Below are 24004 nucleotides of genomic sequence, written 5' to 3' on the forward strand. Positions count from 1 at the left end.
ACACAACTACTTTTATTTTTAATATCTCTCTCATCGATTTTCACAAATTATTATTCCAGTCAAATGTTCCGTCACTATCATCTTGTCCTGCTTATTATTATAAGTTTGCCTTGAGAATTGTTAATTTGAATATATAATCTTGTATTTTTAATCATAAAAGTCACATAGAAGATTATAAATTTCCGTTCATGACGGCCACGACCGCTTATGAAAGCACAATTATTCCTTCTTCCTTATTTGTCAAATAATTTGAAATAATTTAAAACTTACAGGAGAGGGGGGATAGAAACGACGGCAGTTTTATTGGCGAAGACCGACATGGGTCATGCGCTAATTACCTTGCGCTCCGAAGTGCGGCTCAATTGATTAAACAGATACCAAACGGCGCCCCCACTAATCACAAAGCGAGCAAAACGACAAAAAAGAGGCTGCCAGTGCCAGCCGCCTCCTTCCTCTCCCTATGGCAGAGTCCACGCATTGAGGAATCGAAGGCAAAAGCTCGCATTTTTACGAGCCGAGATCGCTCTCCGAGTTCCTCGGCATCGGTCCCTGCCGCCGCCGCCGCCGCCGCCCCGAAAATCTCGCCGGTGGTCCTCTCGTCGGTTCCCGGGTGGCGGTCGAATGGCGCTCGATTCGAGCCCCTCCAATGGCGGCGGCGCGGACGCTTCTCTGCAGTCCATCTGCTACGAGCGCGGTTCCCTCCGGCTGCTTGACCAAGTGGGTTGTTTTCCCAGTTCGATTCTTGGGTCGAGGATCGATTTGGGGATGTGCCTCCCTCCCCTGTGCTCGGCCTTTTTGCCCTTTTCTCTCGTGCTCCCGGTTGCAAGTCTCACTGTTTTCTTCCGGCTTTGACAGAGAAAGCTTCCCCTGGAGACGGTCTACCTGGATATAAAAGACGCTACTGATGGATGGTATCTTTTCTTGAGCCAAATCTTGATATTCTGTTGATGACGGGGAGCCCTTTTTGCGCTTCTTGAAATGGTCCTTATTTCCAAGTCCACCCTAGTGTCCTTCTGCTGCTTATTATTGTACATGTCCTCGAGTCTAGCGTATACCCTTCGTTGGGATAAGTGTTTCGATGCAGTTTCATTCATTCATATAGATGTAGAGTTTTTTCTGTTAGATTAGGTCGGTCGTGTGGGATGTGGATGCGACGGCAGTGAAAGGATTTGTGAGAAGAGCTTGTCTTTCTTTTTGTGCTCAGGCATGCGATAAAGGATATGGTGGTCCGCGGGGCGCCGGCTATTGCTATTGCGGCTGCACTTTCTTTGGCGGTGGAAGTGTATCACTTGGATGCTTTTAGTGGGACGGCTGTTGAGGCGGCCTCTTTTCTCATTGGGAAGTTGGATTATCTTGTTTCGAGGTATTGTGGTGGCAGATGATGAGGTCCTGTCCACTGTTTATGGAAGAACATGTTTGCGAGTCTTGATTGAAACTTTTGAGATGTTGTTATATTCTTGTAATTGTGCAAATGCGTGACCATACTTGAACTGATGTAGCCATGGTTAAGCTGCTTTAGTGTCATGGAACATAACAGTCACTGTTGAACTTTTGCTGTCGATGAACCGACCTTTTGTGCTCCTTCAGTCGGCCAACTGCCGTGAATCTATCCGATGCTGCAACAAAACTGAAGGAAGTCATCTCTGATGCTGCTGCAACAGCTTCGGAAGCCAAAAGTATCTTTCAGGTAATAATTGCCACTCTGCTTTATTTCATGAATCAAGGAAACACTAATTCTGCATATCTTTCCGCCAAGTTTCTATTGTGGTGCATATCAAGGATAAAAGACATCTATGAAACAAATGACATGCTGCTCAGGGAAAAAAGAAAAGAATCCATTTTTCTTTTCTTGAACTCGTTAATCAGTGAGAAGTTTTCTTTCTTTCTACCAATTTCTAGAGAAATTTCCTTTCAATGTTACGTAGGCTTATACAGAAGCTGCGGAAGTCATGCTAAAAGATGATGTTGCTTCAAACAAAGCAATTGGTGGCTATGGAGCCTCATTCCTTAAGCTAAATCAGAAAAAGTCCAAAGGACTCTCTGTGTTGACCCATTGCAATACTGGCAGGTACTTTAAGTTGATTGTAGGTGTCCCACTCTTTCCCTTGGTCACTGTAACACAGCATCCTTATCTCTCTCTGTTTCTCTCTCTCAGTCTTGCTACGGCTGGATATGGTACAGCCTTAGGCGTAATCCGTGCACTTCATACTGAAGGGGCGTTGGAAAGGGCTTATTGCACAGAAACACGCCCATTCAACCAAGTAAACATTTATCTCTTGATTGTTTGTATCCACATTCTTTATGTATTCTGCATGCTATCGGTGATCATTGGGATTGGTGGATTGTTGGATGTAGTTGTAGGTTGTTCATATACTATGTAGATGCAGTCAAGCAAATTACTCCATGCTTAGTGTTTGTTTAGGGCTTGTGCTGCTTAGGGTGTGTTTGGTAACATTTCTATTTCCAAGAATAATTTCTAAGTATTTTAAGCCATCTGGTAACTGTCCAAAATTTCAATTCCCGGAATAGAATTGCATTCGGTCCTATGCTCAAAATTTCTACTTCAAATCATTTTCTTTTAATTTTTAAATAATTTTATTACTTTTTTCATTTTTTTTTCTTGTTTCTTCTTTTCTTTTTTTCCTTTCTTTCTCTTCTTCTTCAAGTAGCCAGTTGCCGGCCTTGGGATGATCGGTGACTGGCTAGACGAGGGCCGGCAACCTCACCAGAGTGTCGCCGGCCCTTGGCAAGGCCGTGCCTCGTCGGCCAAGCCTCAGCGGGGCTAGCCGAGTATCGCCAGGTTGCCGGTGGCCGGGTGAGCCTCACTTGGTTGCCGGTGGCCGGGCGAGCCTCACCTGGTTGCCGGTGGCCGGGGGATCTCCCCCTAGCTTGGCGAGCCTCCGGTGATCTCGCTTGACCGGTTGCCAAAGACTAGTAGTGGTGGGTAGGGGACGGCGGCGGACGGCAACGATGGCGGTGGCAGCAGATGAAGAAAAAGAAAGAGGGAAGAACAAGTAAAAAGAAAAGAAAAGAGAGAAAATAGGGGTCTTGATTTTATAATTGTTTCAGGGAACAAAGAATCAACTATTTTTTACTCATCAATTTTATTCCAAATTTACTTTCGGAAACAAAAAGTAGAAATTTGTTTCTAGGAACAAAAATTTTACCAAACGAATTTCTGTTCCAAATCTACTTCCGGGAACAAAAGAACGGAAATTATCACTGTTTGGCAAGTTGGCAAACAGCCTCTTAGTGTGTAGGGTCATATGCCATTTGCAGTTTTAATGATACGTATGATGGCGGAAATAGACTGTCAATACAGTTGCTTACTGTACAGAGGATTCGTGCAGTCATGACAATAACTAAATATCCTATTGTGACTTGGAAGACTTACAATTACTTTCTTATGAGCTTGAATTGCTCATCAAAAATCTGTTCTCATCCACGCAGGCAGGTATTTACATTGCATTAGAAGCTGAGAATAATAATGATCGATTTCATTCTGGATTATAGTTCAGAATTAGTATGTACTTATCAAATTTTGTTATTTTCACTTATGACAGAAAAATCCATACTCCTTTCTTGCCCCCCTTCTTTGTCCATCGTTTGGTACCTTTTTTTGCTTTTGGAAATTTGAGGAAAGGACTTCTAGGACAATGACAATAGGAAACACGAAACATTGATGGTGAAGTTATCTCTGAGTATACTGTATGAAAGGGACACTATTGAAAGTGGTAAAGTGGAGTTCAGGTGCACTGGGGGTAGTATCTTGTTTGAGAAGTGATGAAGAATGCATTGTTGTTCCAAGCAATGGGAAACCTGGGTCTGGCTTACGACTGCCCTAACAAACTTTGATATTGTATCAGTAGATTGTGATGAAGAAAATTGGGCTATAATTTTTGGTTTGTTTGTGATTACTATCATTTGTGTAAGCAAATGTCTTTGACACCTGTTCCAGGGTTCTCGGCTTACAGCTTTTGAATTGGTCCATGAGAGGATACCGGCAACCCTTCTTGCAGACAGTGCTGCAGCAGCACTAGTGAAGGAAGGAAGGGTGGATGCTGTCATCGTTGGAGCAGATCGTGTAGCTGCAAATGGTAGCTTGAAGCATTTAATTAATATTAATTCTCTCTCCTATTATTTTTTTCTTATTTGAGCTGCTCCAAGGAAGCATGTTAATGAACTTAATATCAATTTGCAGGTGATACCGCTAACAAGATTGGAACTTACAGTCTTGCCTTGTGTGCAAGACATCATAATATTCCCTTTTATGTGGCTGCACCTCTGACTTCTGTCGATCTATCTCTTTCTTCGGGTCAAGATATTGTTATTGAAGAACGATCTGCGAAAGAATTGCTGAACTCACGCGGAGGCCTCGGGGAGCAAGTTGCTGCATCTGGCATATCTGTCTGGAATCCTGCCTTCGACGTCACACCTGCAAATCTTATAGCTGGTATCATAACTGAGAAGGTACCCTCGCTCAAGTACAAGCTAATTGATAGTATAATTATGTATTGGCATAGGATATTTTGCTAACTTCCTGTTTATGCATGTATTTGACCAGGGTGTTGTCACCAAGAAGGGCAGTGATGCTTTCGACATGAAAGCATTCGCACTTCAGCTAGATGGTAAGAGCTGAGAGTTGGGGTGCGACAGGAACAACGAGAAAGAGTACGGTCGTATGCTCATCTTAGCCGTAACTCAAAATTCACTTAGATATTGAATAAATTGCCGAGGCGGCCTTGTTATATGTGATCTGATCTGACTTTCTGAATTGAAAGTGATTAGCAGAAGCTGAAATTATTAGGACAGAAAGAGGTTATGGTCGAAGCCCCGGGATTTGATGAAGAGGTTCTTGAATTTGATCATATAATGAACCGTGTTGCTTTATTTGATGGGCATTCCCAACATTAGTCATTAAATAATGTGGGTAGCATATCGCATATCTTATAGCTAGACCTGTTAAATGGGTGGGTCAAATCGAGTAATAAATGGTTCGACCCAAATCAATCAATTTAACCCGTTTATGATCCATTTATTGCAATGCAAATTTTTTGACCTATACTCGACCCATTTGACTAAACCTAAGAAAACTTTTTTCTTATATATATTTTAAAAATGGTATTGCTAAAATAGTTTTATACAACATAAATTTAATGGACATTTTTTATAATTTTTAAAATAATCATTTTAAAAAAATTCAATTTTAATTTTTAATAATTATTATTTTTATTTTTTATTATTGTTAATAATATAATTTTTAATTTTCTTTTCTTTTTTTCTTTTTGTTCTCCTTCTTCTTTGGCCAGCCGTTGGCCATGACGACGTTGGTGATCGGCCACGAGGCGAGGCTCAAGCTCACCCAGGCTCGCCAATTGGCGAGCTCAAGGCTCACTAGATTGGCAAGGCTCGAGCCTTGTCGAACGTCGACGAGGCTTGAGCCTTGCCCAATGTTGGCGAGCTCGAGGCTCGCCTAGCCGGTTGTCGGCTATTGTCGTGCTTGGCCACCGAAAGGAGGAAGAAGAAAGAAAAATAAAAAAAAAAAAAAAAATTAAAATTAAAATATAATTATAATTTCGATTTTTATAGAAAAAATATTTTTGTAAAGTTAAAGAGGGAAGAAAGAGATTGTGAGGTTTTAGTTGAAAATAAGTGCTAAATCTAACCCATTTAATACCCACTTAAGATCCACCTATGAGTCTAAGCTCCATTTTTAAACCCATTTAACTAGTTTCTTTAACCTGTTAAAAAAAAAAAAACTAGTTTCTTTAAAAAATAAGTGATCCATATATGACTTATTTATGTTTTAAATGAGTCATATATGGGTCTAAGACCCATTTTGCCATCTCTACTTATAGCTCGTGTGAAATGGATTAATATGGGCCGGGAGTACTTAATAACATTCGATGTTTGGGAGTGATTGGGATGACACAGCTAATTGATTATGGCTGTGCCTTTTTACCTCTTCTGCTGTAAGATAGGAAAAGGGAAAATTGTTGAAAATCTCGTGATCTTTGACATTGTTGCACATTAGCCCTCAAGACTTTGGAAAACTACATATTAACACCTCCCCTCCCCCCAAGGGAACTTTGACATCATTACACATCATTACATGATAGCCTTCAAATTTCGAAAAGTTTGCAGATTACTCCTCTCTAATATTGATTTAGGTTGCTGTCGCTTGTTTTCTAATCATTATTCGACTACTTGTTATGCAACTTTCCAAAATTTGAGCGCTATAATGCAATGGTGTCAAAGTTCAAGGAGTTTCGAACAGTTGTAATAAAATTTTGAACAACGTAATTTGTAATTTTAAATTTTCAAGTGATAATTTTTTTTTTTTACTTCGATTTTGTCAAAGAGGCTCCACGACACTCATTAAGTAATCAAATAATAGGAAAATTTGTATCTTTCGACCCATCGGGACTGAGAGCCTGCATGATATGGTTCGCTTCAGAGCACTTCTAAATTGTCACATTTGAACTTTTCTTCCAAGAACAAAATTTATATTTCAATTTAAGAAGGAAAGATAAAACTAAGAATTGACTTGAAATGCTCATCTACATATCTAATCAAAACCATTGATTGTCTGCGTTTTTTTATTTCCAATTTAGCCTTCATATACTCAGACAAACATGATGATCATTATCTTTCTCTAATTTTTTTTTATTCCCGAAAATAAATTTGGAAAAGAAATTCGTTTGGTAACGTAATTTCATTTTTTCAATTTCCGAAACAAATTTTTACTTCATAAGTAGGGTTGGACTAGAAATTGGAAATTAAAATTTTTAGCTTTTCTAATTTTAGAACAAAAGTAAGAAGTGAAAACTTTTCTTATCGTTCATTTTTGTCATTGCGCACTTTGCTCGTTGCCCACGAGATGTTGGATTCTGGTCGTTGGATGTTGGACATCGGTTGTCGCCTGTCGCCAAATGCTAGATGTTAATAACTGGCTGTCGCATGCCGAACACTAATTGTTGGATGCTAGACGCTTGATGTCAATCATCGGATGCCTGTTGTTGGCTGCTGGCCAATCGTTGCAGATCAACTGTCATCAGATGCACAGTCGTCGGACACTGATTGCCGATCGTTAGTTGCCACATGCTAAACGCCAACTAGTAATTATCGAATACCAGCCTCCTTGCATGTCGGCTGCCTCCCCCCACCATTTGGGAGAGAGAAAATTCATTTGACAAATTTTTTATTTATTATAAAACATGTATTTTTGTTCAGAACCTCGTTTATACCTCATTTATGAAATAGAAATAGAAAAATTAATTTCTACCTAGAAATTGATTTTTAAAGCAAAATGATTATCATTTACACCCTTAGTTGACTGATTTTAAAGAGGAAAAAAGATTTTAGAATTGACAAAGGAAAATGACAAGAAAAGTAAAAGAAGGAAGTTTCTACCTACTTTTTAGGAAGAAGCCACCCATGGGAAAGTTCTTTAATTGTTCTTAGATTAATATCTTGAAAAATCTCAAATTAATACACTTGTTACAAATGTATCTTGAGTAATTATAAAAAACCCTAAATCGGTACACTTGTGATAAATTTATCTCAAACTAATTTATTTGACTATCGAAAACCATAAATTGGTATATTTGTGATAAATATAGAATTTGTTAAATTAGATTAATACCACGAAAAATCACAAAAATTGTATAACTATAACAAATGGAGAATAAAATCCCAAATTGATACACTAATCAATTGTCACGTGTTATTCAACTTAGTAATTTTATAGTAAAATTTAACGTAAACTAACAGAAGGTAAATTTGTTACAACCATACTAGTTTGTGGTAATTTGTCTAAAGTGTATCAATTTGGGGTTTTTGGTGGTCAAAAAATTAGTTTGGGGTAAAATCGTTATAGGTGTGCCAAATTAGGATTTTTTAAGGTATTAACCCTTGTTCTTATCGTTCTACCAAAAAAAAAAAAAAAAAAAAAAAAACCTTTGTTCTTATCGTGCAATTGCCAACTTTACTCTTTCTATTCTTTGGAGGGAAGTTTAGAATGCTTCTCTTATTTTCTTCTTTCCAAATTTAAGTAAATGTTCATTCGGCAAAATATATCTTTTTCTTTTGCCTTCTAGGAGGAGAGAAACTAGTGTCGGATATTCCATCCAATTAAAGTTATACATCAAATTACAATTCGTTACATTTTGCAACAAAAATGGAAGCTAATTATGCAAGCGCCCATTCATGGAAATTAACTGTTGTTCATATTGAAAAGAGCCTCTGCGTTTCGTGAAGTCGTATTTTGTTCTAAGAAAAGTATCCTAATTCCACAAGAAAAGAATTTCCAGCGTAAAAATTTGTGAGGTAAAAAATGAATTATTATTTTTTTCATTAATTAAATGGTTAATATCATAAAAAAACCTTAAATTAGTACACATATATTAAATTTAACCCAAACCAATTTTTAGATCAGTAAAAATCTCAAACTAGTACAATTATTAGAAATTTATCAGATAATTAAATTTTAAATTACCAAAAATCACAAATTAGTACATTTGTGATATATTTACTTTCTATTAGTTTTCGTCAAATTTTACTATAAATTTATTAAATTAAATGATACATAACAATAACTCAATTTATATGATGGTCTCATATTGAAATTCATATTAAGTCAGGATAAATTTATCATTAATATATTGACTTAAGATTTTTAATTAAATTTATCATAAGAAATAAAATGTGTTAGCTTGGGATTTTCGTTCTGTCAGAAGCGAGACCAGTGCACCTCACCAACCAGCTCTCGAAGCCTCAAAACCAGAGCGTCAAAACGCACGACCGAACGACGGGGCAAGTTTACGACTCCAAGGAAGCTAGGAATCGATTCTTAGCGCCATTCGCGACGACAATTCTCGATTCTACGTCGTACCCAATCCGCCGCCCGCCTTGTCCGACGCGGCTTCGCCTCTCGCTCCTGCGTCGATCGGTCCGTCCTTTCGCGCGAGACGACACCCCCTCGAAGAACCGGCCAAGCCACCCCCCCGACCGGACAAATCTCGAGAAACTACCCAGAAGCTGCGGCCCCCCTCAGGTACCTCTCGCTCTTCAGGCGCCGACACGATCTCGGGAAATTTCCCGCTGTCCCCGCTCGTCGCCCTTCATCTGGTGTTCTTTGGCCGACGAGTTTCCAATTCGATCGTTCCGCGTTCTGGGGTTTCAATTCCGTTGAGACCCTCGATTGATCTTCGTCTTCGGGAGTGTTTGGGTGCCGCAAAATCGTAGCTTGGGGCTTTTCTGTTTAGTGGGTCTTTTTTGGGGGGTGGGGGTGGGGGGCTGAAGGGAGAAGGAGTATGGTGGAGCCCGGGCGATATGGCTTCGCCGGAAACCCTAAATTCCGCGGGGTCTTCAATGGGATTTGCGCCGCGGTCTTGTTATACATGTTCTATACGCAAGATGAATTCTTTAGGAGGGGTTCCTATTTGGGGGATTCGCCTTCGGTCCTGCCTTCTGGTTGGCGCTCGAGGGGTTTTGCTGATCGGGTTGATCGGTTCAAGGTGATACACCGGAGGGTTGCTGAAGTTAATGCTACTGGGTTGAATGGGACGGTGAGTGTGGACGAGTCCGTCGGTAATGATTTGACTGCTAAGAATCCTAAACTGTGCGCTGGTTTGTATGAGCACAAAGGTTATAAGAGCAAGTGCGAGTATCTGATCGCCAATCCTGAGTGTAATGCCGGTGGGTTCTTCCATTACATTTCGTTCTTCTACTGTGATTGCGAGAAATTCACGGGTGTGGGGTATGCCGTGCTGGCACTGTGGCTGGTTGCTCTGTTTTACTTGTTGGGCAACACTGCAGCAGATTACTTCTGTTGTAGTTTGGAGAAGCTTTCTAGTCTTCTGAAGTTGCCGCCCACAGTTGCAGGGGTTTCTCTGCTTCCGCTTGGTAATGGGGCTCCTGATGTGTTTGCCAGCATTGCCGCATTTATGGGGAAAGATGCAGGGGCAGTGGGTCTCAATAGCGTGTTGGGTGGTGCTGTTTTTGTTACTTGTGTTGTCGTGGGGGCTGTTTCTTTCTCTGTGGCAGAGCAGAGGGTCCAGATTGATAGGAGGTGTTTTATCAGAGATGTATCCTTCTTCCTCTTCACTTTGATTTGCCTTGGTATTATTTTGACTGTTGGCGAGGTCAGTGTTGGGGGTGCTATTGCATTTGTTTCTATATATGGGCTCTATGCCTTTGCAGTTGCCGCCAATGAGATGCTGAGGAAACAAGCCAGGAAATTAAGGCTAGATTCTGTTACACCTTTACTTCCTGTCAGAGGAAGCATCTTTTCTCAAGGAAGTGAGGAAGACGAATCTATTTATGCCTCACTGATTGAGTCAAACTCTGATGGTGATGTACCTCATCTGCAAAGCGAGTTGCCACACTGGATGTGGGCTTCAAATGTTGCAATTTATTCAAATGAGGCTGTCAAAGTCAATCCGGATAGCCCAAAGCAGTTGTGGGGTTGGAATGATGATGAAATGGCCAATGGAAATTCTTCCTTCACATGGTCAAAATTATTTTCTCTACTGGAGATGCCGCTGACACTACCAAGGCGGCTGACAATCCCTATAGTCGAGGAAGAAAGATGGTCAAAGACATATGCCGTTGCCAGTGCTTCATTAGCACCTATTCTTTTGGCATTTTTATGGAACACGCAAGATGATGTTGGAAATCTGAGCAGAGAAATCGCATATGCTATTGGCATATGTGCTGGGGGCGTACTTGGTGTTTTTGCATATGTGTACACCAGAGCTGATCAACCACCACGCAAGTTCTTATTTCCTTGGGTCTTTGGGGGATTCTTCATGAGTATAATCTGGTTCTACATAGTCGCAAACGAGCTTGTTTCTTTGCTGGTAGCTCTGGGTGTTATTTTTGGCATAAATCCTTCTATCCTTGGTTTGACAGTTTTGGCCTGGGGAAACTCTATGGGTGATCTGATGTCAAATGTAGCATTGGCAATGAATGGTGGAGATGGTGTGCAGATTGCAATGTCGGGTTGTTATGCTGGGCCTATGTTTAACACACTTGCTGGTCTGGGAGTTTCACTGTTTCTTGGAGCCTGGTCTAGTAGACCTGCATCATTTGTAATCCCCCAGGATAGCAGTCTATTTTACACGATGGGGTTTCTGATGAGCGGAATTCTTTGGTCACTCATCGTCTTGCCCCGGCATGACATGCGACCGAACAAGATGTTGGGGATTGGCCTTATGTCAATTTATCTGGTCTTTCTGGTTTCAAGGTTAATCACATCTATGGGTGTGGTCTCATAGAATGGTCTTAGTTGACGGTCAAGGCATGAGGCATGGGAACTCTGGTCAGGGTAATGTGTTTTAAAATATGGATGCCCCCTTCTCGCCACGGACACTGCTTTGTGCCTGTTGCCTGGATCATGTAGCTCATTTTAGTGTTGCACATTGAAAAAGTTACATAAGAATAGTTGAGCTGTAAGCTGGGCCTTAAGAATGTATCCACTCGATGTACAGTACTGAATTATCTTTGTGAGAGTCCATCATCTCCAAATGCTGCTGCTTTTTTCATATTGAAGGTCAACATAGGATACTTGTGAGATTGGCTTGTGACATGCTATCTGTGCTTCTGACACCATCATTGTTATTTCTCATTTTCTGAAGAACGTAGAAACTGTCAGATTGCAAATGAATGAACGAATAAATGACAAAGTATCAGATCATAAATATGTTTTGTGTTTTGGATTGGAATGGTTGCTTTTCGGCTAGTGATTGGAGAAACTAGCCAGCACATTACTGGACCTAGATGTAGCTACATGCAGGATAAGAGTGAGAAATGTGGCTCGGTTATATGGAAGTTCTTTCTTTCTCGTTCTGGTAATGCATATTTCCTCCCTTTGTTCTGTTGGCACCACACATCCGAGACAGAAGAATGTCACAATCAATAACGAAAGCAGAGAGGTTGCCAATATGGAGCAAGCGTCTTGCACCATACCCCATACCCTATATCCCTATGCAATTGCCGATTTGAGTAAAATGGATCTGCAATGAGTTAAGTTTGCAATCAAAGCGGCAATTGATGGTATTCGTATGACTGTATGAGTTCAAGTTTTTGTCTTTTTGCTGTCAGTTCGACGAATGAAGGCATGATCATGCTATGTTTTATGTCATCATGTTCTTTTGTGTGATGCACTCTGATTGAGAGGACAAGAATTGCATTCTGCATCTTCACAGAGAGAGAGAGAGAGAGAAGCAACGCATGCTCGGTTTAGTTCGAACTCTAGAGCAAAATAACAGATGACCCCACTTCCCTGTATTGAATCACCATCACAATTGTACTCATCCTTCTTCAACCAATTTACAGCATGTACAACTGCTTTTCTCCCCGAACGTAAACCTTCCACAAGTTCACGGTTCTCCCCACAGGAACCCGACTGGACTCCTCACGTGATGCTGCCGGTCCCTCGATGTGATTGACCCACCGTGAGCCTCGTCCATCCTGTTGCTTGCCGCGAACGTCACCCTGTACCTCTGCTTCTCCCCCACCTTCCTAAACACTAGCCTCCTTGGCCTCACCCTCACCCTCACCACAACTGTGCTTGGCGCCTCCACCATCACCTTGTACACCGACCCGGCGTCCTCCACATTGGTCACCTCGCGCATGTACTAGACCACATTCTTGTTGGGCCTAAACATGACTAATGTCCTATTTGGTTCAGCATTTCTAAAGGACTTTCAGTCCCGAAAACCCATTAGGAAAAAATTTAGGTGTTTGGTTCAGTATTTGGAGATGTCATTGGCCAAATGCTGGCCTTTGAAATGTTGAAAGCCCAAAACAGGTGGGGACCTGTTTTGATTTTTTAGCATTTCGGAAATACAAGTCTATCTCAACTATTCATTCGTTGACTTTTTTTTTTTAAACCGATCATCTTCCCCACATCCCAACCGCTATATCAGCAACGGAGTTTCATATTTATATTTAAAAATAATAATAAAAATTCTTTGCAAATGTTGGGTTCATGTTTTTTTTTTTTTGACAATCAATAGCTCAGCTTTTTATCAATACACTTTGGAATGATCATTAATTAACGAAGATGATTAATATTACAATAATTAAAAAAAATTATTCAAAGTTGAAAACAAACCTAAAAGAACCTAGGCTAAAAGTTGAGCTTTGTATCTAATCTATAATCAAATTATTTTAATATAATATTTAAATAAATTTACTAATATATATCTTTTACATTACTTTCAACGTGAAAATGTAAAATGTTACATAGTCATTGTTTTTTTTTTTTTTTTTTTTGTAATTTTAAAAATACTAAAACTAAAACATTTAATTTGGTTACACTAAAGGGCTTTTCAAATATATGTTTACAAAACAGTCTTGCATTTCCCTCAAATACTTTTCAGTTATACTTTACCAAACAGTCTAGCATTTCGAAAAGCATATTTGCATTCTCCAAGGACATTTCTCCAAAACTGAACCAAACGGGCCCTGAGAATGACGGGATAGTTGAGCTGTCCCGGGTCGGACAGTTTCGTCAAGCAGGTCACGTTTGTCTGCCTCACAGCCCTCTAGACCTGCTTGATCGCGTAGTTGAGGGAGCAGACGAAGGCGATGTAGTCGTCAGTGACGAGATCGTAGACAAGGCCTGGCGAGAGGGCCTTCCTCGGGTAAATGTGGCCTGCTCTGAGGGCCCATGGGGCGGATGGGGTTCCATCGACTAATTTCATGATGGGGTTCCGGGTGTCGTCGTGGATGTAAGTGGTGGTCATGAGCGCCGATTTGATTGCGCTTGTGCTCCAATTTGGGTGTGCAGCTTTGAGCAGCGAGGCGACGCCACTGACGTGTGGGCAAGACACGGATGTACTTGAAAATGGAGCCGTTAGAAAAGATTTAGACTCCTGGAGAGCGTACGCCAAGTGCTTGATTGTTTGCTCAACAGAGGAAGGACGAGAGAAGTGTGTCCTGTCAACGAACCTGCGAGGATATTGAACTGGACCCTCCTTTTCTCAATATCCAATTCCGTGGGGCTCACATCGTCGGGCCAAGCGCCCAGGATATCGATACCTGGCCCAATCACGTCAGGTTTCAAGATCTGCATGGACGTGTAGTATGGCCCTCTTGAGCTGATGCCAGCCACCACTGGTGTCGGCCTGACATAGACCTCTGGTGCGCCGGTAACAACCAGGGCTGTAGGGTTCTGATCGGTCTTGGCATATTCCTTGATCGCGTTAGCTGCCTTCGCACCGATGTGAATGGTCGGTATCAGGTGGCAGTCTGCCAGCAACTCCTCGCTGCCGTCCTCCGCTCTGTTCCCCAGTGTCATTCCCACCCTGCCGGCATCACGCACCTGCGCCCTTCTCTGGCCAGGAACTTTTCCTTCTGTCACAGACCGCCACTTTCCCGTGCACCACACTGGGTTCAATTGAGCCCAGCATGCCCAAGTTGCTTGGTATGCTTGCGTTTCCCATGTTGTAGACCAGGCCAACCAGCTTGCTCCTCATTCTTGGGGCACCACACAACGATGCTCCAGTGAACTGCATCTTGTTGCCAAGCAATGCATAAGCCGGGAAGTTGCGGTCCAGGGTAGACGCTCCTACAGTCATGATCCAGGGGGCTCCATTCGAGAGCGTGGCTAGTTGAGGACCCTCGATTCCGGCGGAGGCAGAGACCCTTCTTCATCGCTGAGAAGGCTCCAATAGCGATGGCAGCATCATAGTATGTCAGGTCAGTTAAACCAAGGGAGAGTGAGACAGCACGTCCACGCCATCCCTTATGGCCTGGTCCATGGCAGCAAGTATGTCGTAGCTCATGCTGCCCGATTTCCAGCATACTTTATAGCTGGCCACCCGGGCCTGGGGAGCCATGCCCCGAACAACGCCTCTTGCACTGCTGAGCAAGCTGGCATTGGCCACTGGGGAGCCTGCGGTGGTGCTCGACGTGTGAGTCCCATGTCCATCATGGTCCCGAAGGGTTTGCACCTCTGTCATGTTACCACCTGCACAGTGAATGCTACCACATTAATATCCATGCGAATTCGTCAAGTACTCGATGCATTTTTGCCTGCCATTTCTTTTAAGGTCCTCCGGTTCACAAGGTTACCTATAGCCTTTTCATAGCCTTTAGAGAAAAAAATAAGCGCCGATGAGCTTCTTGTTGCACAGGGAAGGATCGAAATCCGGTCCCCTGACGCATTCGCCTTTCCACTGGGCTGGAACCTCCGGGAAGCCCGAGTCGTCAAAGCTCTTTGATTCGGGCCAAACCCTTATGCCGAGAAGACCGATGATTACTTCGTGAAATGGTTGATCAGCCTCCATCGAATGGTTCCCCGTGCCTGGCCACGGCCCGAATTCATCTTCCACTTTCAAGAAGCCCTGCGTCCGCATCGCGTGGAGATGGCACGTGACGTCCTCATAGACCCCGGGCACTGCATCCGATGACTGGAGGGCCTCCGCTTGATCCGGCTTGAGGGACGCGGCGTAGCCATTGAAGGCGTCGCTGTAGATGTAAAGGAGATCGACAGCACCAGAGGCGAGGGATTGGAGATTCGCGCTGTACCAATCCTGGCTGGTGTTGAGTCTTTTTTGGTTAAAAAAAAATGGATAACATAAGCGAGAAGAGGCAGTCTATCCAAATTGCCTTTTTTTTTTTTTTTTTTTTTAATTTGAAAATTTGATTATTCTTATTGGATCTGTTTATTTTTTTTTTTCGATTCATAATTTCAGAATCAATTGGAATTTTATTGCTAGTTTGCTGTTTATGTCACATGGAATCAGGGATGCTTTGTTCTCTCATCTGAACAACGTTGGTCTTCTTAGCCATTGCCCGAGGGCAGGTGAGGAGAAAAAGAGCTAAGAACGTTAACCGGGCTACGGGAGAAGCCATGGCCGGACGATCTCCGGTTGCTCAGAAACCCGAAAGAGGACTAACTCTTGACCACATTGTGAGTTCCAGTCTTTATAGTCAAAGATTCTTCTTGCGTTGCTATTGTTAGTGTGTGTTGTGTTGAAGATACTGTTGCACTTAATCGATCCTCATTGGTTCATCAACTGGAAACTAGAATATTGTATACTTTGGGAATCTGTTTCTTTTTTTTTTTTTTGTATATCTTTAGAATATATTTTCTCCTTAATTAAGTTAACCACAAGTATTATATATAGGGCTGTGATTGCATAATGTTACAAGTGAGAAGAAAGCAATATACATCTTATTTGCAAATTCTCGACTTCTTTCCATCATTTGATATTTTAACATGGTATCAGAGCGGTTTTTCTCAAATTTTTTTTTTTTTTTTCACACACCAAACGTGTGAAGCATATCTTTTTTTTTCTTAGAACCAATCAACAAAGGGAGAAATCATGCCAAGAAATCAAGCCTCAAAACCAGGGATGTCCGGTGAATCAAAAGTTGCTTCCAACAATCAAGCTTTGGAGAACTTACCTTCGGATCCTTGACAATTTTTGCAGGAAGAACACCAAACTGATGAATAGGACTACGTACAGCCTTGAAGAAGGCTCGGGCCCAATTCAACCCAATTCAGGCCCTCCTTAGCTCAATTCAGGGCAATTATTCCCAGGATCCTATGTTCAGTGAATTCCCGTTCAAGTCCAACCAGTCCAGAATGCTATGGGCTCTATGGAAAACAACGGGCCAGGGGGAGGGCAACCTTCCAACCCAGGACAAGGACCGGGTTGGTTCCGAATCAAGCTAATCTGGGTCCATTGCGTTTTCCATACCCGAATTATGGACCCGGCTACTTTCCCTTTGCAGGTCTCACCGGCGACTGACTAGAGCCAGGGGATCCCCTGTACATGACCGCCGCCAACGGACCTAAACTGCGGTTGATTTCACAGTAAATTTCAGCGCCGGAAAATTACTCTCTTTGGTCATGGGAGCTCCAGCGAGTGTTGATTATGAAAGATAAGGAGGGCTTCATTAACAGCATCATTCCCGACACTAAAGGAAGTGCAACTAGCTTGTCCAAGTGTAGGTTGGGAACTGTCTCACCCTTGAAGTAGCCGTTGGCCTCCCTCTGATGGAAGATAGACAAACGTCTTGGGAAAACATTAAGGAGAAGTGTGGAAAGCTCGGTAGAGCAAATTTTTCTTCTCCATAACCCAAGCCTTAACCGAATTAGAACAAGGAAGTCTTTCAGTTTCTATGATTTTCAATTGATTATCAGCCTTGTGAAATGAATTGGAAATGGCCGAAGAAAAATTATGGGGGCCCAAAGAAACCCTGGGTCCAATACCGCACAATCAGAGAAAGGGAAAAGGTAACACGCTTCTTGTTAATCCTAAATGAGAACTACTTACCATTTCGTAGCCAGATTTTCATCATGGAACCTGTCCCTTCCCTCAGTTGAATCTACCAACTCGCAATGCAAGAGGAGTTGCAACAGCTGGCCTCGTTGGAATACCTCAAGGTCGAGGATTGACTCATCCTCATGGTCAAAGCAACACCAAACCAATGCTCGCTCGTGACAAGATCTAGCCATGGAAGCTTCGAGAACTCAAGAGGCAGCCAAGGTTGACAAACCCTAGATCCGGAGGAAGCAGAAGACATATGCTCTTCTGAATTGAACAAACAAGATTTAATAGGCTCGTCTAATGGCTTAGGACACTCTCGAGCTTTAATTGGGATGAATGTTCTGAGATCTGATTGTAGGATTCGATGGACTCTATGAGATCAGGTGATCGGATGGCTCAAGATATCCCGTGTGATCAGACAACTTAGGACTTATTCTCGTAACCTCCAGATTAAATGGTGGATATCGAGCCACCTCAGCACCCACGTGGAGAGGATCAAGTAGCCAAATTTTCCAACAAGTCCAAAAATTCCAACAAGGAAAGGTAATTTCTGTGACTATTGTAAATGTCCTTACCATACTTGAGAAAATTATAGGAAATTAAATGAAAAATTAAGGAAATGAGAAAAGAAAGAGCAAGACATTTTAGTCACGACACATGCCAATGCACATCGGCCGGTCAATAAGGATCAATTTTGGCAAATTAAGAGGGCTCTAAGCCAACGGAGGACACATGATAAAATGGAAAGCTATGCATGTACTCCTCATTATCCAAATATCATTTCATAGAAGGCATGTATTATTGATTCAGGTACTAGTGACCATATAGTCTGTGATGAGTGTTTATTTTTCAATATTCATATATACTCTTCACATACCTCAGTGCATCTTCCAAATGGAAATGACACTTTTGTCACCAAAGTTGGGAAAGTTCAACTCAATTCTTCCATTACTTATACCCGAATTCCAATTCTATCTCACTTATGTTTCCAAACTCTGTAAAGATAAATCCCGTCGGGTCTACTTCGATTTTGACATTTGTTTATTTTAAGTCTTTTCGACTGAGAAACTGATGGGCTTGGGTAACATTCACAAGGGACCTTATTTTTGGATTGATATTTCCAAAGATTTCGATATTTCACATTTTCCCTTTGATAAGGGCACCTTATGTAATGCAAATATCAATAAAAAAATACTCTTTTATTTATTTATTTATCTCATCGGTGTCATTTCCTCACCCCAAGTGTCTTATTTGTCCTTTAGCTAAATAGTAATGATTACCTTTTTCGCAAAGCACATCACATGCCAATGCGCCTCTATTTCTTCTTTATATGGACATATGGGGACCATATCACACTTAGCATAGGGGTGTCCAAAAACCGACCCGACCCGACCCAACCTGAACACTGCCCAAATACGAACCGAACATGAAACAAATTAAGTACATGTTTCGGGTTTTAATATTATTTGGGTAATGATTATAAAACAAGTAAATAAATATGTTTTGAGTCGGGTTAGAGTCGGAACATTGTTCCGCCTTGAAACACGTTATTGACCCCAAACAATGAAACCAATACATTCTCTCATCCAAAGCCAAACACATCAGACCCTCATTGACTCCAACTTCTCCTCTTGATGAGGTAACGACCGTGCCTTCTCCTTCTCGTCGACTTCACCCACCCTCTTCTTTGCTCCTCACATTCTAGGGCTTCGCTTCACAGTAGGATCAGGATCTTCGAAGGAGCTTTCGTCGCTTGAGTTCACGACTACTGGTTTGGCATTTGCGGCCATTGCTACGCTCCACTCGCGCCGACCCTTGTCTCCCTTGAAAGCTTTTCTTGTAGCTTTTCTTCTCTTGAGGTGTGAACTCTCTCTCTCTCTCTCTCTCTCTCTCTTTATTTATCTGGTTTGGCTATTGGGACTTTGGGAATAGTGTTCAGATTCAAAGGTTTGCTATTCAAAGGAGTGGTTGAGGCTCCCTACCATTTAAATCTCTTTGTACGAGTTGTCTTTGTAATTGGTTGCCACAATATTGGGGAGGTCGAGCAATTCCATTCCACACTCACATGAGGAAGCTAGCGAGGTTGCCGAGGACGTGGTGCGATTAGGCATTGGGGTAAGAAGATGAGGAGGGTGACAATTGAGCACATAGAAAAGGAGAAGAGATTGAGGGGTCCAGTATCATCTGGTGGTTTGTTTCTATCTTAATTCCGGTGAACGATGGGACGACTAATTCAAAAGTGAGATTCATGCTTCACTAGCTGAGAAATGGAATTCCAATTCTAACTTCACCCACTTACCGATTTCTTTGACCCTTTGTGCTCCTGCTTGAAATGGAAAAGAGATAATGTTGAAGGTGAGGAATTTGGTGAAGGATCTTCAAGTTAAGTCTTCATTGCTTTGGATTGCCATATCTTCAGAGTCCAGGCGATTGGACCCCTTTTAACATTAATCCATTCTTGTTGCTGATTGATCGGTTCATTCAATGGTTAATTCTTGGTCGGATTGGTGCATGTGCATTATGGTGATTTGAGGTTTGAGTCGCTATTGTTGGTTTGATTTTGGATGTTTGGTGTTTGCACATGGAGGAAATGAGATGAGACTAATTTGAGCCTTTTTGCATGTTCAGCGAAGCATGTTTAGTTGTCCTGTTATATTTATCAGCTTGCGATTCCTGTTAGGCGCATAGATCTGCTAAGTTATTCTCTTCTACTAGTTTGCTATGGTGTAATGAGATAACTATAGCAGCTTTTGATTAGGTTTCGTGTCAATGGTGGTGAATTTTCCTTATATTATCTCAATAGTCGTAGAGCATGTATAGCAGGATTATTAGGACTTATGAGGCTATAATAGGTTTAGGTTGATTTTATCACCCTATCTAGGTAGCATGGAAATTGACTGCAGAGTTGTCGGAACTAATATGTACTAACTTCAGGTTGGACGAGAAGATTACCTTGATTGATGAGGTTCTACTTTCACAGCTATTTCTTTCCTGTTCTCGAATATCGAAGCACCTTGGGAGGTGATGAGAATTGGAAAGATGAACAATCTCTTGTGAACCATTTGTTTGTGATGTGGACATCGAGTCATATCGAGGAGGAGGTGCTAGGGACCCATTGTCTATTCCTACTGGTTCGATTACTCGAGCGCGGGCCAAACAATTCAAGCAAGTGTTGGCGTCATGGTTCGTGATCTTTGGCGTGAAGATGACCTTGGATCAAATCTTGAAGAATCTTGGAAATCTTGGTGCAATTTAATTATCTTGTCACCAAATAATTGACCAAGTCAATTTATATATATATTCTTGTTTAAGAATATTCTAAAATAGAATATTTTAGAATATATCGCATTAGATTTTTAGGGTTGGTTTTAGGGTTTGTGTGGCAGCCTATATAAAGGATTTGCCAAATTTCTTTGAGGACGGAGATATTTTATTTTTTGGAGGAAAAGAATTGAGAGGTTCTCTTTTTACCGTTCTTTTGAGGACTTGACCTAATCAAGATTCTCTTCGACTTATCGAGCGAGATAGCGAATTCTTTCGCTCGTGGCGTCTATAACGTTGGTTGGTTGACACGTGTTCGTCAACAGGTCACGTTCATACCGAGGTTGCCAATCACGGGTTTGATTGGAGGTCGAGGTTGCAATTCGCACCATCTGGGCCTTCGTAGAACGATCCTTCCGCAACGATTCACATCAGTTTGTACCTATGATTTAAAGTGGCATTTTCTCCATGAGTATGTGGAAATTCCTTCTCATAAGATTCTCCAAGGGTGTCCTCACTCATCCCAATTAGCTAATAGCATAGTGAAATGGTGAGTCTATTTAGTCTTCATATTGGTTTTTTTCCCTTTTACTTTATCACCTGCAGCATCTAAGACATCCATCAAAATTGATGTTTGATCTTCAAATTCATGAATTTTGTGCTCTTTGCACGTTTTAGTTTCAAGTTTCTGTTTTTCTTTCATGTTGATTTTGTTGATGGGTCTTTCAAGATTTTTTGAGCTAATATTACTGGGGACAAAAGGAGAAAAATTGTGTTGAATTAGAGGTAAAAATTAACCATGATTTCACACACTCATTGATGAAATTTTCCATTCTATCATTATTCTGCGATTGTAACAATTTCTCTGACATGTAATTAGGCTGTATGCTTGAATGCTTCATACTCCAATGGTACTGATTTTTTTTTTTTTATGCATTCCTAATGTTGATTAAGGGTATGGCTTACTATAAATTATTGAAATAATAATTTCCAAGCTCTAAGTGTTATAAATAGAAGGATTGTTAGATGTCTTCAACGGGTGGTTCTAATGTTACAAATAGAAGGAGATCTACAATGTGGGAACATTTTAAAAAGATTCATGATTAAGAAAAGGTTGAGTGTTTATATTGTAGCACCCTTATTGGTTGTGCTAGTGGTCAAGGGATTAGCTCAATGCATCATCATTTAGCTAGATGTAAGGAATATCCATATGCAGACGTCGGAAAAAGGCAAAAAAGTGCCTCAAGTCAAGTTGTGGGGGTGGTAGTTCATTAGGTCCTTGGAAATTTGATCAAGATGCTAGCAGAAAAGAATTAACAATTATGTTTATTCTTAGTGAGTTGCCTTTTAAGTTGGTAGAGCATGAGGGATTTCATCGATTTGTGATTAGAATCCGACCAAAATTTTTAATCCCGTCACGCAACACATTGATGCATGATTGTTATGATTTATACATGGAAGAAAGAAGTAAATTGAAGAAATATTTCTCCAAGACATCTCCTAGAGTATGTCTAACAACTGACACATGGACATCTTGTCAAAACTTAAGTTATATGTGTCTGACTGCTCATTTTATTGATGCCGATTGGAAATTGCAAAAGAAGATATTAAATTTTCGTCAGATCTAAAGTCATTCTGCTAAGATAATAGGAAAAGCAATTGACAAATGTTTGACTGATTAGGGAATCCATAATGTTTTTTTTTTTTTTTTATCACTGTAGATAATGCTAACTCGAATGATTGGGAATTTAATACCTGAAAAAGATACTTAACTATTGGAATTCTCTATTATTAAGAGGTGAGTTACTATGTTATGCCCATATATTAAGTTTGATTGTTAAAGAGGAGTTAAAAGACAATTGCTAGAATACGTTCAGCCGTACGTTATGTGAGATTTTTTTCTAGCAAGCTAAAAAAGTTCAAGGGTTTTGTTGAGTTAGAGAATATGGAGTCGAAGAGTTTTGTATGTTTAAATGTGGAAACTTGTTGGAACTCAACATATATGATGCCGGAATCAGCTTTGAAGTTTGAAAGAGCTTTTAGCAATATATAACTTTAGAATAGTAAATATGCCCAAAAGATTCCCAATGGGAAATGGTTGCCCACCAGTGAGGATTGGAATTATGCACATCACTTTTTTCCTTTTTTTGAAGTTGTTCTTTGATACACCTATAAAAGTTTCAAGTTCTTCTTATGTCACTGGCAATAATATGGCGAAGGACGTGTACAGGATTTATATGATGATTGAGAGGTACTATGGAAATGAGAACCAGAACTTGCGAGAAATGGCTCAAAGAATGAAACCGAAATTTCGTAAGTATTTTGGCAACGCGAACAACATAAATCTCACTTTATTCATTACTTGCGTACTTGACCCGTGACATAAATGAGATTATGTAAAGTGGATGATTAGTCATGTTTATAAAAGCAATGAGGCAGAAATTTTACAAGAAAAAGTGATAACTCTTTGACATTATTGTTTGAGCAATATCGCATGGGTGTATGCCCTCAAAGCAACTTAAGGCTAAAGAGCACAAGGATGGTAAGCATGTCAAGCTCCCCGGTGGTTGGTGCTAATATTATGACTAAATTGTATTTTAGCCAAACCAGACAACCGTATTTGGATGAAAAATCTGAATTGAACAAGTACTTGGAGGAAGCATATGAACGTTATAATTTTGAATTTGATATCTTAAGCTGGTGGAAAGGAAATTCATAGAGATATCTTATACTTTCTACCATTGCTCGAGATATTTTGGCTGTGCCCATAGCATCGGAGGTGGCATTTAGCACAAGAGGTCATGTGCTAGATGTGTTTTGTAGTTCCTTGACCCCAACCATGGTGGAGGAAGATTGATTACGATCCGTGCCACTTTACGTTCGATTGAGGAGGACTTAGAAGACCTTCAAATCTTTGAGTCAGGTGAGAAAATATTATTGTAGAATATTTATACATTTCTTTATTTTAATGCATACTTTAGTTTTCATTTTCGTCGTGAATTTATTGTAGAGTTGCCAAATGCGACCACGGAGTCAAACTCGATATTGACTTCTCTCGATGATTGACATATTAGAGGTTAGTATTTTATAAAATGCAACTTGTGTAAGTCCTATTTCTCTTTTTGCACTCCTAATAATATCTTCTAGTTCTAAGATTTTTCAATTTTGTGCTAAATTCAGTTACAAGCATCGCTAGCTTCCTTGCTCACCAAGCACATAGATTCTTCGATTTTTGAAGGACCCCTAGTGGTGCCTCTTGACTGCAAATGGATATGGCACTGTCATAGGCTTAACCTCATTTGCTGCAGAAAATAGAACACTAACAAACTTTCTAGTCTAAGGACATGAGTACTAACTCTTCTTACCAAATTTGTCGCATTGGAAATTATATTTGCTTGTTTGAGAGCACATCCAATGTTTGTATGCTTCATTCTTGTCTAGAATTTTACCTC

At 40.9% G+C, this 24004-nt stretch overlaps 3 protein-coding genes and 1 pseudogene across 3 annotated transcripts; 2 read left to right on the plus strand and 2 right to left on the minus strand.

Annotated features, from left to right (window-relative positions):
- The first annotated feature begins 397 nt into the window (after positions 1-397).
- Positions 398-4917, plus strand: LOC104436403 (methylthioribose-1-phosphate isomerase). The gene is made up of 9 exons (XM_010049164.3): positions 398-717; positions 856-911; positions 1205-1363; positions 1588-1687; positions 1926-2068; positions 2156-2261; positions 3959-4097; positions 4202-4470; positions 4565-4917. The coding sequence occupies exons 1-9, from the start codon at positions 622-624 to the stop codon at positions 4637-4639; spliced, it is 1143 nt and encodes a 380-aa protein (XP_010047466.1). The 5' UTR covers positions 398-621; the 3' UTR covers positions 4640-4917.
- A 3825-nt stretch (positions 4918-8742) lies between these two features.
- Positions 8743-11845, plus strand: LOC104436404 (cation/calcium exchanger 4). Its single transcript, XM_010049165.3, has one exon. It carries the CDS (start codon positions 9315-9317, stop codon positions 11277-11279), a length of 1965 nt encoding a protein of 654 aa, XP_010047467.2. The 5' UTR covers positions 8743-9314; the 3' UTR covers positions 11280-11845.
- Positions 11846-12383: 538 nt separating this feature from the next.
- On the minus strand, positions 12384-13754 carry LOC120291615 (subtilisin-like protease SBT1.8). The gene is made up of 2 exons (XM_039309274.1): positions 13560-13754; positions 12384-12641 (listed from the first exon to the last, which is right to left on the minus strand). The coding sequence occupies exons 1-2, from the start codon at positions 13752-13754 to the stop codon at positions 12384-12386; spliced, it is 453 nt and encodes a 150-aa protein (XP_039165208.1).
- Positions 13545-17424, minus strand: LOC120291472 (annotated as a pseudogene).
- Between the last annotated feature and the right edge of the window lie 6580 nt (positions 17425-24004).

The sequence above is a fragment of the Eucalyptus grandis genome, chromosome 3 (genome assembly GCF_016545825.1).
Source record: "Eucalyptus grandis isolate ANBG69807.140 chromosome 3, ASM1654582v1, whole genome shotgun sequence".
In the NCBI taxonomy this organism is placed as follows: Eukaryota; Viridiplantae; Streptophyta; class Magnoliopsida; order Myrtales; family Myrtaceae; genus Eucalyptus; species Eucalyptus grandis.